Source organism: Arachis duranensis, chromosome 2 (assembly GCF_000817695.3).
Source record: "Arachis duranensis cultivar V14167 chromosome 2, aradu.V14167.gnm2.J7QH, whole genome shotgun sequence".
NCBI classification, from domain to species: Eukaryota; Viridiplantae; Streptophyta; class Magnoliopsida; order Fabales; family Fabaceae; genus Arachis; species Arachis duranensis.
The window spans coordinates 73730076-73744463 of NC_029773.3; the positions used below are offsets into that span (position 1 = coordinate 73730076).

General features: G+C 37.6%; 3 protein-coding genes across 3 annotated transcripts; 1 reads left to right on the forward strand and 2 right to left on the reverse strand.

Moving 5' to 3' along the window:
* Positions 1 to 4971: 4971 nt before the first annotated feature.
* Positions 4972 to 6526, reverse strand: LOC107474917 (uncharacterized). The gene is made up of 3 exons (XM_052257525.1): positions 5945 to 6526; positions 5581 to 5665; positions 4972 to 5502 (listed from the first exon to the last, which is right to left on the reverse strand). The coding sequence occupies exons 2-3, from the start codon at positions 5625 to 5627 to the stop codon at positions 5139 to 5141; spliced, it is 411 nt and encodes a 136-aa protein (XP_052113485.1). The 5' UTR covers positions 5628 to 5665; positions 5945 to 6526; the 3' UTR covers positions 4972 to 5138.
* A 2437-nt stretch (positions 6527 to 8963) lies between these two features.
* LOC107474943 (uncharacterized) lies at positions 8964 to 10916 on the reverse strand. Its single transcript, XM_016094586.3, has 6 exons — positions 10490 to 10916; positions 10306 to 10342; positions 10080 to 10153; positions 9877 to 9970; positions 9698 to 9780; positions 8964 to 9253 (listed from the first exon to the last, which is right to left on the reverse strand). Exons 1-6 carry the CDS (start codon positions 10559 to 10561, stop codon positions 9080 to 9082), a joined length of 534 nt encoding a protein of 177 aa, XP_015950072.1. The 5' UTR covers positions 10562 to 10916; the 3' UTR covers positions 8964 to 9079.
* A 983-nt stretch (positions 10917 to 11899) lies between these two features.
* On the forward strand, positions 11900 to 14023 carry LOC107474918 (uncharacterized). The gene is made up of 4 exons (XM_016094563.1): positions 11900 to 12401; positions 12487 to 12654; positions 12786 to 13472; positions 13551 to 14023. The coding sequence occupies exons 1-4, from the start codon at positions 11900 to 11902 to the stop codon at positions 14021 to 14023; spliced, it is 1830 nt and encodes a 609-aa protein (XP_015950049.1).
* Positions 14024 to 14388: the final 365 nt, after the last annotated feature.

Consider the following 14388-nt stretch of genomic DNA (forward strand, 5'->3'; position numbering starts at 1 on the left):
CAGGATATTGCATGTTCTTGGGTGAAAACTTGGTGACATGGAGGAGCAAGAAGCAAAATGTAGTTGCAAGATCAAGTGCAGAGGCGGAATTTAGAGCCATGGCCCAAGGGATTTGCAAATTATTATGGATGAAGATCGTACTCGATGACCTCAAAGTAAAGTATGAAGCTCCTACAGAACTGGTTTGTGATAATAAGTCTGCCATTAGTATTGCACACAATCCAATACAACATGACCGAACAAAGCATGTAGAAATAGACCAACATTTCATTAAGGAGAAATTGGACAATGGTCTTATAGCCACCAAGTACATCCCTTCAAGACTCCAATTGGCAGATATGTTCACTAAGGGACTTCCCACATAACACTTAAAAGACCTTACTTGCAAACTGGGAATGATAGATATACATTTACCAGCTTGAGGGGGAGTGTTGTAATTATTCTATAATTAGTATAGATTTGTTTATATTAGGACAGATTTGGTGCAGATTTGTTTTGAATAGCTTTTATTACCTATTATTTCTTTCCTTAATTAGGTTATAAATAATCTTTATATTATTCTGTAATCACTCTCTAAGTGAAACAATTCAGGAATAATATTAAAAAATCTTCTTTTCAAGTATTGGCATTGCGGCATAAGTAGTTTCAAATTGTATTTATCTTTTGAGTGGTGAAGATACTTGGATAATTGGAACTTTAGTGGTTATAGGTTACCTTCGTAGAATCTGATAATGCATTGTTTTGTGTTGTATAAATTATGTCGCAATATCTCAAAAGTAGAATTGAACTCTGATCTGAAGTTGTTGAGCTCACATACTCTATTATCCTCTTGCACATACTGTAGTGACTTGTTCTCATAAGTTCTCTTGTACATCTAAGATATATTTTGATCTCTTAAATAACATCTTAAAGCTATCTCAAAACACCAAAAAGAAAAATTATAAACTCAATTATAAAAGTTGGGAACATCTTTAGTTGGTTTACACTATGAGTATTTAAACTTCAGATTATTTAATGATTAAATGATCCTTAGTCCTGAAAAGATTCAAAAAAATATATATCTAAATTTTTTAGATTAGATTATAGTCATATATAAGTTTTGCCTAAAAAGTCGAGATAATATCTTAACTCTTTTGATTGGTGGGGTAATCAATCTGAATCAAGACTTAGATTGAGAATACTTAAGAAAATTATATCTAAGGTTCTTAGGTTGAACTTTGGACTAATCTGAGTCTTTTTTAAGGAGATCAGGATAATGTCTAAAGTTCTTAGTTGGTGGAGACTAGGTGTGACAATGGGTAGGGTAGGATTTGGATCTAATCTAATCCTACCCGTGGATTGAGAATATTTCAACCTTAACTCTACTCGTTCTTATCTTCCCGGGTACTCGACTGTACATGCTGATTACAAAAAAGATGCAATATTATTATATAACTTATTGATAATTTAAAATAAAACTGATTTTATGTAATAAAAAATATTAAATTATCAATTAATGATCTTCTTTTAATGGCTAAAGATCTTTTGTATATAGTGAGAAGTCCTTGATTCAACATCCACCTGAAACATATTTTTATATAAGTATATAACATATACATATATAAAATGCGGATTGGTCGGATAGGGTTTTTAATCCAACCCACACCCTATCTGACCTGCACAAAAACCCTATCTGCTGCCCATCGGGTTAGCAATTCTATCTTATCGGATTGGGTCGGGTTGGATACCTGTGGATATGATGTATATTGCCACTCCTAAATGGAGTATCTTGAAACAATAATATCTAAAGTTCTTAAATTGGTAGAGTATTTAATCTAAGTCTTATGTATAAAAATCGGTAAAAGATTGATTTAGATAATTGGCCATACACAATAAATTTAGATATAGCAGGTATCAAATTCAAAAGTAAATTTCGATTTCAAAAAAGTAATACAATGATACTCATATAATATTCATGTAATAGAATTAATAAATAACAACCATTGGATAAACAATATATATGATAAAGTATATATTATCTTTGATGTTTTTTAAAAATTTTAAAAATATTTTTAATGTTAAATTTAGGCTAAATAATTTAAATAGGAAAAAAAGATGTGCTTTTTCTGGAAATGGACGTTTTGGTGTATATACAGGTATATGGATATTGCAGAGGTGCAGACCTAACACGCAAGTAACGTGCTGACAGAGCACACAGCCCATGTGTTGAACACGTGTCCAAATATCTAAAACAACACGTAAGTTGTGTGTTGACACGTCGCGGCCATCCATCAACACGCATGAGGCGTGATTCCTACGTGGCAGGCAACTCGCAGGTTGCATGCTGCACACGTGGCGGATGTTGGTTGGATGATTTAGCAACACGTAGCCTGCGAGGTGAGTCTTCTGCCTATAAAAAGCAAAGTTCGTAACCATTTTGCTTCATTTTGAGAGAAGTGTTTTCCTCCAGGGTCGGTACGATGGAGGGCACAGCAAATATAGTGGTTTACCACAACGGTGAGGTCGTACGAAATACGTATGTGGGTGTGAGCTTTGCGTGTGAAAATATGTTTTCATTTGTCGTTCTGTGCACTATAACATTCACGGAACTACAGTATAGGCTTTGTTAAAGCATAGAGGCTGATATTGTAAAGAGGGTGACCAACATTCTCTACAGGAGTCTGGTTGTCATTTTTGGCGGCCTAATACAGTTTGAGGTTATGCCAATAGTCGACGAAATAAGTATTCAGTGGATGTTTCGTATTCACTAGCAAAATCAGGTGCAACACCCGAGGATTGAGTTGTACGTTGAGTTTGAGCATATTGTTGTAGATGTGGTTCAACATGACTTAGATGTGTAAGGTGACAAAGTTGAGGCGTACTTAGGAATGAACGATGATAGCGATGATGAGTTCGAAACTATGTACGAAGCCGGTGATGAGGATGAGATGGGGGAAGTGAGGCTGTGGCAGAAACTTTAGTGGTTCCATCCGCAGTTAGTCAACCGATGGACATTCCACCCTTTATGCGTAGCTTGGATCTTGACGCCCTGCATGCACCGGAGTTTTCCGAATATGCAAACATAGGTACGTGAGCAATGGGTAGTATGTTTACTTGATTTTGTTTTAGTGGATCAATGAACGATAAATTTGTTTTCTTATAGATGTTGTTAATCCTGAGGATGGGGAGTTTAAGATTGGAATGGAATACAGTTCAAAAAAATCAGTCATTGCGGCAATTCGTAGTTACACTATCTCCAAAGGAGTCGATTACGTTGTTTACGAATCCGAGCCATAGACATTCTATGTAAAGTGCAAGACTTACAGACGTGGGTACGACTGGCTTATCCAAGCCAGCTTGATACAAAAGAAAGCCTGTTAGGAGATTCGGAGATACAACGGGAGGCACGCGTGTTCTATGGGAACGATCTCTCAGGATCTCACAGGATCACTCCAAGTTACACTCGGTGTAAACTTAGTCGGTGGATGAACATCTATCTGTAAGTTGTACTGATGGCCCCGAACAACTCCCTGTCCCTCTGTCAGAACGGACCGACCTCCGTCTGCCTGTCCTTTTATTGGACCTGACCCACCTGTCGAGGTCAAAGGACCGGGGATATACTCGCCAACATGCTCCTGTGATGGCTCATTCAAGTCCAGACCGATCGGACCCTACTGTGATGCATTCATACGACTCCGATCGATTCAAATTTGCGAATCGATGCATACACTAGCTCGACTATCAGGTATGGCTGGTGGATGGTGTCAATGAGACGAACCGTCGACCGATTCCTGGTGGGGTTGCGCGGACTGCTATGATGGGATGGTTGGGATGTAGGCATCATCAAGACCAGGACCACCGCTATCAAGGAATCGATGGATGATATCGTAGTCCCCAAGAGATGGTTGTGCTATTGAGAATAGGGGAGTGTCTGCGAGCCCGAATGGAAATTACTCCAAAACTAAGATTGGCATTTCATCAAACACCTAATGGGCATAATCATAAAACATGGCAAAATTGGTAAATTAATGAAAGCTATGAACCATAAATGATCAAAAGCAATAAAAACAACTCAACAAACATATAAAAGCCATCAAACATCAAATTAAATAACTAGAAATCCAAAATTGCAAGGCAAAATAAATATTGACAAGAGAAATGGAAATATAAGAAAGTGTAGAACAAGTAATGTAATTGAAAGAGACAATTAAAGAAATACTTACAATGTAAATTGCAAAAATCCAAAAGCAAGACTTGAACTATAAAATTCTACATTGAAAACCTAATTAAAACCCTAATGAACTAGAGAAAAAACCTAAGCTAACTACCCTAAAACTACTCCTAAAATGTGTTTTTCCTCTTCTAAGAAGGCTCTCTTTGCTATGTGTTGTTGCCTCCTTAATATAGCCTCTTGAACCAGCCTCAGGCCTTCAGAAATGGGCCAAAAAGAGCCTTAAATCGCGAGTGCACGTGCATTTTTAATGAAGGCACGCACTAGGACCTGTGCGGACGCATAGGTGTGTGCGTCCGCACACTTCACCAAATTTCCACTTGTGCGTACGCAAAGATGGTTGTGCGCACGCACACTTTTGCGATGCTCTGGATTCGCTCTGCTTGGGTTCTTGTGCGTACGCACGGGTAGTTGTGCGCACGCACGCATGCTGATTCCTTCTGTACGTACGCACGCATTCTTGTGCGCACGCACGCATTCTTGTGCGCACGCACGTATGGCTGAGCTCTCCTCCTTTGTTTTCTTCATGCTTTCTCCCAAATGCATGCTCCTCTTCCATTCCCACCAAGCCATTTCTACCTTATTCATCTAAAATCACTCACAAATAACATCAAGGTATCGAATGGAAGGTAAACGGAATAAAATTAGTCAAAATAAGTGCAAAAGAGCATGTTTCCACATTTATGTCCAAATTAGGGAGATAATACAAAAGTATGCTATTTGAGTGCTTAAGTGTGAGTTCATGTGCTAGAATCCATCCAATTTGAGTCAAAATATATCATCAAATATGGACTCATCAGCCTATGAGATGGCCATGAGCGATGATACGAAAATGGCTAAAACACTGCATAAGGCTGAGGCGGTGGCTGCTGAGGTAGCTGCTGCGATGGATACTATGGTGGGTTCTAATGAATGAATGCCGACAGCCTTAAGTACATTTTGTATGATCCACAGTACAAACTCCGGTAATCGGCAGACGGGGTGAAGTCGAAAATTGGTCGTAAACCCCGATCTCGCAGATGACTGTTGCAGTGGTTACCCCATTGTTGTATCCATTCGTCATGAATCCCGTGCTAGTCATGGTGCTGTACTCCCCGAAGAGTAATGCAGTGCGTGTCAACTGGTATGGCTTGTATTGCCAGAGGGGGGACTGTGCATATCCGTATTGGCAAACCACTCGGTCCGCAGGAAGCCATTCGACACACTCGAACGACACCAATGGCCCCACCGTGTCACAAACATTAAGGTGTGTGTATAGGTCTGCAAGAATGATGATGTCGACATACGACAAACTGCAAAATGATTCGAGGAGCATTAGATTATTAATAATACTGTAAATCATAACAACAAACCTCTAAACCCATACTCACCTCCTCCATAAAGTCAATTGCGTGCCTAATAGACGCACTTGAGTCATATCTCACCAATTTTTGGACCCGTGGATGATGACTCTATCTGCAACATAGAAAATTATTCACATAGTTTGAATTAAATCTTGCCAGTAATCCATAAATAACATACACGTTAAATTCTAATAAAATAATGATGGTTTCCTACGTGCCACCGGTATCTCAGCCGGCACAAGCCGGTGTCGGGGAATCGGCGCCAGCCACGGCATACGCTCCCACACCCAAGCAAACAACAAATCAATTGGGCTATCCATTACACGGCATACGCTCCCACACCCAAGCAAACAACAAATCAAGTGGGCTATCCATTTCCTTACAGTCGTACCGTGATGCACGACACAGTGACCTATAAAGGTGCGTTAGACAAACTGATCCCCAACTGTAACTGCCAATCTGATAAAAGTTTTGGAGCAGTGGTAGATACTTTGAGTGGGCATATGCCGTCAACTTATCCATGAAGAGTGTGGTACCCAGCAGACAGAAGATGTGACACCTAACATAGCGCATAACAAACTCCCATGTGTCCAAAGGGTGTGTGTCTCTAATATGGCGAACTCATGAAAGATTTATGTAATTCTTGGAGGAACTGCTCACTTGGGGTTCGCTGCTGAATATTGCAAGGCTCTGCGTGATAAAGAAGTCATGACTGCTATTGGTCCAACCAGTTACAACCTCTCCGTCGATTGGTAGGTGAATATGTATAACACGTCCTCCAGTGTCACTGTAACCTCACCACTGGCATTACAAACATATGTGTCTCCGGCCGCCACCTTTCCACAAGAGCAGCTAGCATCGCGGAATGTCCTCTGATCACACAATTCTCAAGAGCTGGTAAAATCCGGTGGTCCGTAAAGATTGCTCAACATCCGGATGCCACGTCTCTGATTGGTCAAGCTTACGGGACAAAAGATTCCTATTAGCCTGATAAAGTTCAACCACAAAAGAAATTAATTTAATAAATAGCAATATGAATAAATTGATAACTTCTTATTACTCACATTTATATTTTTTGTTAGTTTCACTATAACATATAACTATATATTATTGGCTAGCAAAATATATGTTTACAAAATATAAAATACCATATTCTAATAAATAATAATAAATATATATTAATTTTGAAAAAAATTAACATTAATTATAATTTATATTAATATTTAACACTACACTTAGAATAATAATACCCAAATAAATAATAATAAACTACTAAATTAATGTTAACCAAGTAAATACTAGTACATTAAACAAAAATAACAAATTTGCATAATTTGGATGTCCTAAATAATTGACCACATGATCTTCAAGAGACATATAATTACGTATCATTTTGAGTATTCTAATCTCACTCTCAACCTTAAAACTAATTCAAAATCCTAAGTCTCAATGAGCGAAAACCCCACCCTCATCTCCCTCAACAATGAAAGGCAACCTTAAATCTCCAACTCCACCACCTCCCAATAATACATGAGCAATGAGCTCCACCACCCTCTTAATATAGACGGACACGCTACCAACCTCCCCTCCCACCATTAATAACGCTTGTTCCCGGAGGGAGGCCTGCCTCCTGCATGCCGACACGGGACAACACGCATCCCGCGTGCTGCTGCATGCTAGACAAGTGGCACAGCGACATCAACACGCAACTCGCGTGCTGCTGCATGGTGGCCAGATGGCGGAGCGCCACCAACACGCAACCTGCGTGCTGCCTTGGTGGCATGCACGTGTCGTAGCGTCCTCAACTCGCATCATGCGTGCTGCATGGTTGGCCTACGTGATCCTTGGATGAAGACACCTTCGCTTGATGAGTTGAGTATGTATGATTGTCTCTTACATGGAATAAGGTTAAGCTAAGTATGTATGGTTGCCTCTTGTCTCTTATCTTTTGCCCCCTTACATGGACAACACGTCAGCACGCAAGCTGCGTGGTGAACAACATGGGATCTTCGTGTTGGCCAGCATTTTAATGGCTCCACAATTCTGAAAATCACCCCAAACCTCAATATTTGAAGAAAACATCATTACTTTCTCCATATAGAAAATAATTTCTGTTAAATTTGTTTCAATTATATTTTTAATATTTTTGATATGTTTTAATTTTAGGGGGTTGTGCTCTGGTGATGAAGCTAAGTTGCTTTTTCATGTGATGAAAGTATGGTGGCATTTTGCTATGTGGCCACGTGTGGGGACTGCAGAAGTGGGGACACAGCAGAACCTGCTATGACAGACACATTACTGTGGATGTTTTGAAATTGTAGGAAAATTGATCCTATCAATTTTTTTAAACAATTGAGAGAGTAAAGTGTGATTTTTTACTATTTATTTTATAAGTGAGACCAAAAATAAATGAGAGAGAACAATGAAGGATTAGAGATCACACTTTATACTCAATTTTTTTTTTTAACAATCGAGAACATTCATTCCCTAATTGTAGTGGTTAGTTATGACTAATCTGAAGTGTTTAATCGTTATTAGTAAAGTGGGCTTTTTTTTGGGATATTTGGCTAGTTTGATGATTTTTTGGTATTGATCTAGTTGGCACAATGTGGGCTGTACATATAGATAGAATGTGCTGAAAAATAACATAGTTACCGAGGATGTAACCCAAAATAAGATGAAAAAATATTAATTTAAGCAAAAGAGAAAGAAATTCAACCTCTCATGAGCTCACAGGTGAGCTGAATAATCCAAAGTGCTGAAATATCAATTACTTAATTACCAAATTGAACCATATTTTTCTATATATGAATGAAATTATTAATTTTTTTTACTGCAAAATAAATATTGACACAAGGAATAAATATTATTCATCTATTAAATAATAGAAAAAAAGTTACCAACTATGCTATCTATTAATTACTACATTAACTGACTTTTTATGTTCAAATCGTAAACAATTTGAATTTTTTAAGCATTCATAGCTTAATTTTATTTTCTCATGTTTACAATTGATATATTGGAATTTCATCTAAGTAAATTTATTCCAAAAATTGTGTCAACTATTCCTGGTTATATATAAATTAATTTCAAATGCTAAATTCATTTTTTCTTTGCATGCAATGGGTCTCAATAAAACATGAGTAATTTCGGCCTATACCCAGCCTTCTACAGCCGAACCATTCCAAAAATAAAAGGATCCAGAAATTCATACCCACTATCCTTTCTCCTTATTTACTTCTTTCTTTTATTTTCTCTTTTATTTTCTTTTATTTATTTATTTATTTTTTTTTTTTTTTTTTTCAGCTTTATATCCCACTAAACCCAATATTTCAAGCCATTCCCTTCTTTTCCTTTCCTTTCAAAATCTCAACTGTTATCAAGTAAATAATGTTGATCACAAGACCATATAATTTGAATAAATGCTAATTGAACTTAAACCGAAGTGAGCATTGTAGAATAATTAAGTTATAAGTCAGAAAATAACCTTATACAGGATAGTCTCTCTGATATTGAATAGTAAACTCTAGTTCTCAGATAGATGTTTGTCTAGGAAAGCTTTAGCTAGATTACTGAAGCTTGCACTAACTTCTTCAGCTGCTGCATACCTCTTGATGGCATCAACAACTTCTGGCTTTAAAATCTCTTCCTTGTTAGATTCATTACACACATAATAAAGTGCTCCAAGTGCATAATTTACCTAAATATCAAACGGTAATTACTCAGTGATACATTGAATCATAATATGAAGAAAATTAAGAATGTAAAGGTCAATAAAGATACATGATTTACTCAGCAGTTACTAGGTAATTTTGAGAACAAGTTATTAGTAAGCAAGTTTAACAGGTATAAAGGTATATACATTCTAGAGAATCTAACATCCTATGAAAATTCATTCAAAGTTATTTCTTCTGATACACAGAAGACAATAAGAGAGCCTAAATTTCAAAGATAGAGTAACAAATATGAATCATGCGCATATATAACATAAACTAGGGGAAAGATTATTGTGTCAAAAACAATTTTAAGATTCTCGCTTTACATGTCCCTTTGGCTTATAGCATTCACAAGTTGAACTAAAGAGCCAAAACAAAATCATGAGGTGGTCAAGCAAAACAAACTCAAGAAAGTTTCTTATCCTTACAGTGTTCCTGACTGGGCTTGATAGACATTGAATGATAAGAGGTATGCCACCAAACTTACTTACAACTGCAACATTTGCCTGATCTAAAATAAATAAATCAATTCAAAAGGCTGTTATCATGAATAAAATTCTTTAAAATAGAAGTTTACAAAACAGGAGCAAAACAACTAGCATTTTACCAGCACAAGAATTGCAGATGCCTCCAACACCAAAGTCTACAAGTTTTTCATTGGGTTCAGTCATGCAGTCCAGGAAGAGTTCCAAAACATTAAGCTGCTCATGTGTCAAATTGGGTAAAACAGAAGTTACAAACGGAACAATGCATGCATCGATATTAAAGAAAGTTACAAAGTACAAAATATACAATTCTTTGGCTCCATACCTGTCGCAACAAGTTATAATTGTAAGGATCATAAGCGAAGTTGGCCAAATTTGCCAGAATCCTCTCTTTTGTTTCTGTTAAGGTGGGAAAAAGAATATGAAAAAGTTTCAGCAATCTAGAACTCTAGAAGACAAATGTGTCTTTACAAATGCAGTTGAAAAGAGTGTTTCAAACATTACTAAATTATCAAATAAAACATCTAAAAATAAATGAAAAAAAATTATACCTTCATCAGTTGTGTTCTGAAACTGAGACACCAGTTCCTGAAACAAGTGTCATCTATCAACGAAAATACTTGTGTCTAAAATAGTTGTACATGATTATTATTTGTTTTTGTTTTGCCGTCGTTGTTGCTGTTATAATAATAAAAGCAACAGAAGTTGAAAAGAAAAAGATGATGAGAGAAGCACCTGAAGGTATTGAAATCTAGGACTTCCATATTTTCCAGTTCGCTCTTGTTGTCTCTGGTCATTGGTGAACATCGATGGTTCCCTCTTCTGCTCAATAACTATTTATTAATACTAAGAATAATAAACATACAAATCTGTTTGCACTAAAACTTGCTGATAGAAACAGTAAGAGAAGCATGGGAGGGAATGCCAACAAGAACGATACAAGCTTGGAAGGGCATCAAAAAAGAAAGATAGAGATAGCCTAGAAGTAATTGTGATTACTGCTACATTAAGCTTCCTGGCTAATTTTGATGACATAAGATTAGATTCGACCAAGAGACCACAAAGGAGGTAAAAGCTATCACTTGATGGACAAGGCGGTGTGCGTAGTGTATAAAAAGGTATTCAATAGCATCATAGCAAAACAATTGTAACCAAGGTTCTGAAAACCAGACCAATCAATCTTAAAACGTCTTCTAAATTTAAAGCACTACATGAAATGTTATCAAAATCTTATGATTTGATCAAAATACAAACTCAAAAATTAAATAACTAAGGTATTTATTTAAATATATTTTGAATCTAACTCTAATCTCATTGTTGATGAGAGTGAAAATTAATAATCATAATACTAACTCTAATCTAATTAAGCAGCTATTGTCCCATCTGAGCCAAATTAGATGCTTATATGCTAATAAAGTAGAAGTACTACTTGATCCCCTACTAATGTTCTCCATGATGATAGTACCAAAAGCATAATTAAAAACCTAAGCACACAAAGTAATTAACATCAAGATATTTCCATCTTTGAAACAAACTTAACCAACCAACCAAATATAAACTAACCTGAAGAAATTTCTTATGAACTAACCTTAAGAAACAAGAAACAAGGATAATCCCAATCTCAAAAATCACAACAATTTCAATTTAGCAAATTAGAAGAACAACACAGCAACTCAAAGACAACAATACACAACAACAATTTGCAAATAAACAACAAGAATAGAAAATTTTTTTGAAAAGGCTGAATTTTTTTTTGCACCTGAAAAGGCTGAATTTTTTTTTGAAACCCACAAAACACAGGTTGCATTTTGTCAGTGTCAGAAACTTTTTCTTGGAAGTCCAAAAATGCAGCATGTGTTTTGTGCACATAATAATATTTAAATCCACAAGTTTGCCTATAAATACGAAGTCCGATTTCGTTTTTCTTCATCTTCACTTCTCCTCTTGGTTTTTCTTTCATAAAGTCCTCAATAGGGTGTTTTTTTGCCAGATAACTGTGTCAAAAAAATAGAGTTAGTCGAGGCTGAAGTTATGGAAAGCGTTGCAAACTTGCGAGTATATTATAATGGTGAGGTTATAACAAACACACATGAAGGAGTGACCTTTGTTTGTGAATGTCCATTGTCATTTGCCATTTCATGTACCATGAGTTTTGTCGAGTTGCAAAATGGTCTTTGTAATAACATTCAAAGCCACATTTTCAAAAGGGTGAGCAATCTTTTATACAGAAGTCCTGTGCAAGTATTTGGTGGGCTAATACAGTTTCAAATAATGCCCATCACTGACGATGCCAGTATGCAGCAGATGTTTTATATTTATCAACAAACCCGATCTCAAGTGCCGATGATAGAGCTGTACGTTGAGTTTGAACAGCAATCGAGGATGAGTACGGTCGGCGAGGAGGTCAATGTTGATGAGTTCGGGGATATAGATTGGGAAGAAGATAATAATGATAGCGAAGAGGAATTCGAAGCTAACTATAAAGTCGATGACGAAAACGATGACGGAGACTTGGCAGGCAATCCAGCGGTGCAAAATGAAGCGAATGCCGTTGTAAGCCAACACCCGTTTGGTGTTCCGTCTTTTATGCAGACTCTAGATCTCGAAGTCATGCATGCCCCGGAATTTCCTGAGTATGCGAATACGGGTATGTTATGATTATTAACTCAAGTTTCCTGTAGTGCTTAAATAATTTGCCTTGTCTGAAACTGATGCTGGTGCGCACGTCGTAGGTGAAGGCAACGTTGCGACGGAAGATGGCGAGTTTAGTGTCGGAATAGAAGATGGTTCGAGAGAGTCAGTGATATCTGCAATCAAAAGCTACACCATCTCTAGAAGAGTTGATTACACTGTGTATGAGCCTGAGCCGCAGACATTCTATGCGAAATGCAAGGGGTATGGTGCAGGGTGCGACTGGCTTATCCGAGCTAGCTTGATTCGAAAAAAAGCTTGTTGGGAGATCAGGAGATACAATGGGAAGCACACGTGCACCATGGGCACGATTTCACAAGATCATGCCACACAATTGCAGATGCCATTAGGCCGTTGGTCGAAGCAGACCCCTCGATAAAGGTGAAGTCCGTTATTGCAGAAGTTCAAGGCAGGTTCAACTACACTGTGAGTTACCGCAAGGCTTGGTTGGCAAAGCAGAAAGCTGTCGAAAAAGTTTTTGGTGATTGGGAAGTTTCTTACCAGACTCTGCCAGTGTGGTTGAAAGCAATGACAGTGAAGATGCCAAGGTCTCGTGTTCAAATTAAAACGCTCCCTGTTTACCGTGAGAGTGAGGAGGTTCAAGGTGTAAGAGTTTTGCACCGCATTTTTTGGAGCTTCTATCCGTGTATTGTAGCATTCAGACACTGCAAGCCACTGGTGCAGGTTGATGGCACGCACCTGTACGGAAAATATAAAGGTGCACTTCTGGTAGCTGTTGCACAGGATGGGAATCAAAACATTGTGCCTATTGCATTTGCGATTGTCAAGGGCGAGACAGCAGACGCGTGGGAGTTTTTCCTAACCAATTTGCGGAGATATGTTGTTACCATTGATGGTGTGGGTATTATTTCTGACCGCCATACTTCCATCGATGCTGCAATAGCTCGCAGTAACGGTGCATGGTCACCACCAAGGGCGTGGCATATGTACTGCATCAGGCACATCGGGTCCAACTTCTTAAGGAGGTTCAAGGCTCCATATTTGCATAAACTCGTGGTCAACACAGGTATTTCAACTTGCTATTATGGTTCTATTCATAGTAAATTTGTGGCACCTACTTATAATTAAATGGTTTGTTCAACAGGCTATTCTAGGACGGAGCAGGAGTACAACAAAAACTACCAAAGGTTTAAAGAGCAGGGTGATGCATATACTCAATGGTGCGATGAGATCGATGTTGAGAGATGGGTGTTGGCATTCGATGGTGGTCATCATTGGGGACATATGACAACAAACTTGGTAGAGTGTATAAATTCTGTCCTGAAGGGTGCACGCAACCTTCCTGTGACTGCCCTTGTCAAGTCAACTTTCTATCGGCTGAATGAGCTGTTCACTCGGAAGAGTACTGAGGCTCATGACCATCTCCGCAACGGATTCACGTATTCAGAATTTGCAACGAAGAGAGTTGAAGAAAGCTTCCGACGTGCAGGAAACATTGTGGTCAACCGGTTCGACAGGCGCAACGAGATGTTTGTGGTCCGCGAAATGCAAGATGGTACCATTTACACTGTTAATCTTGCGCAACGACACTGCGACTGTGGCCACTTTCACTGTTAATAATAATAATAACAATAATAATAATAACATAATAATTATAATACTACCAAAAAAATTAAACGGTTATGAGAAATAAATAATAACATAATATTAGTAATAGTAATATTACTAACCACAGTACTAATTACAAACAAAATTTAAATAAATATATATTAAAATAAAAAATTTACTTACCCATTGAGGATGATCCAAATATTCAATAATGTGATCTTCAGGTTTAGTAAAATCACGAACCATTTTTCAAATGATGGTCTTCACTCTAACTAGCCCCGTTTTCCTCTTCTTCTTCCTCACTAAACCACTAGGAAGCCTCCAAGGGTACCCCTCACCATTGCCTCTCTCTCTCAACAAGCCTTTCACTTTAC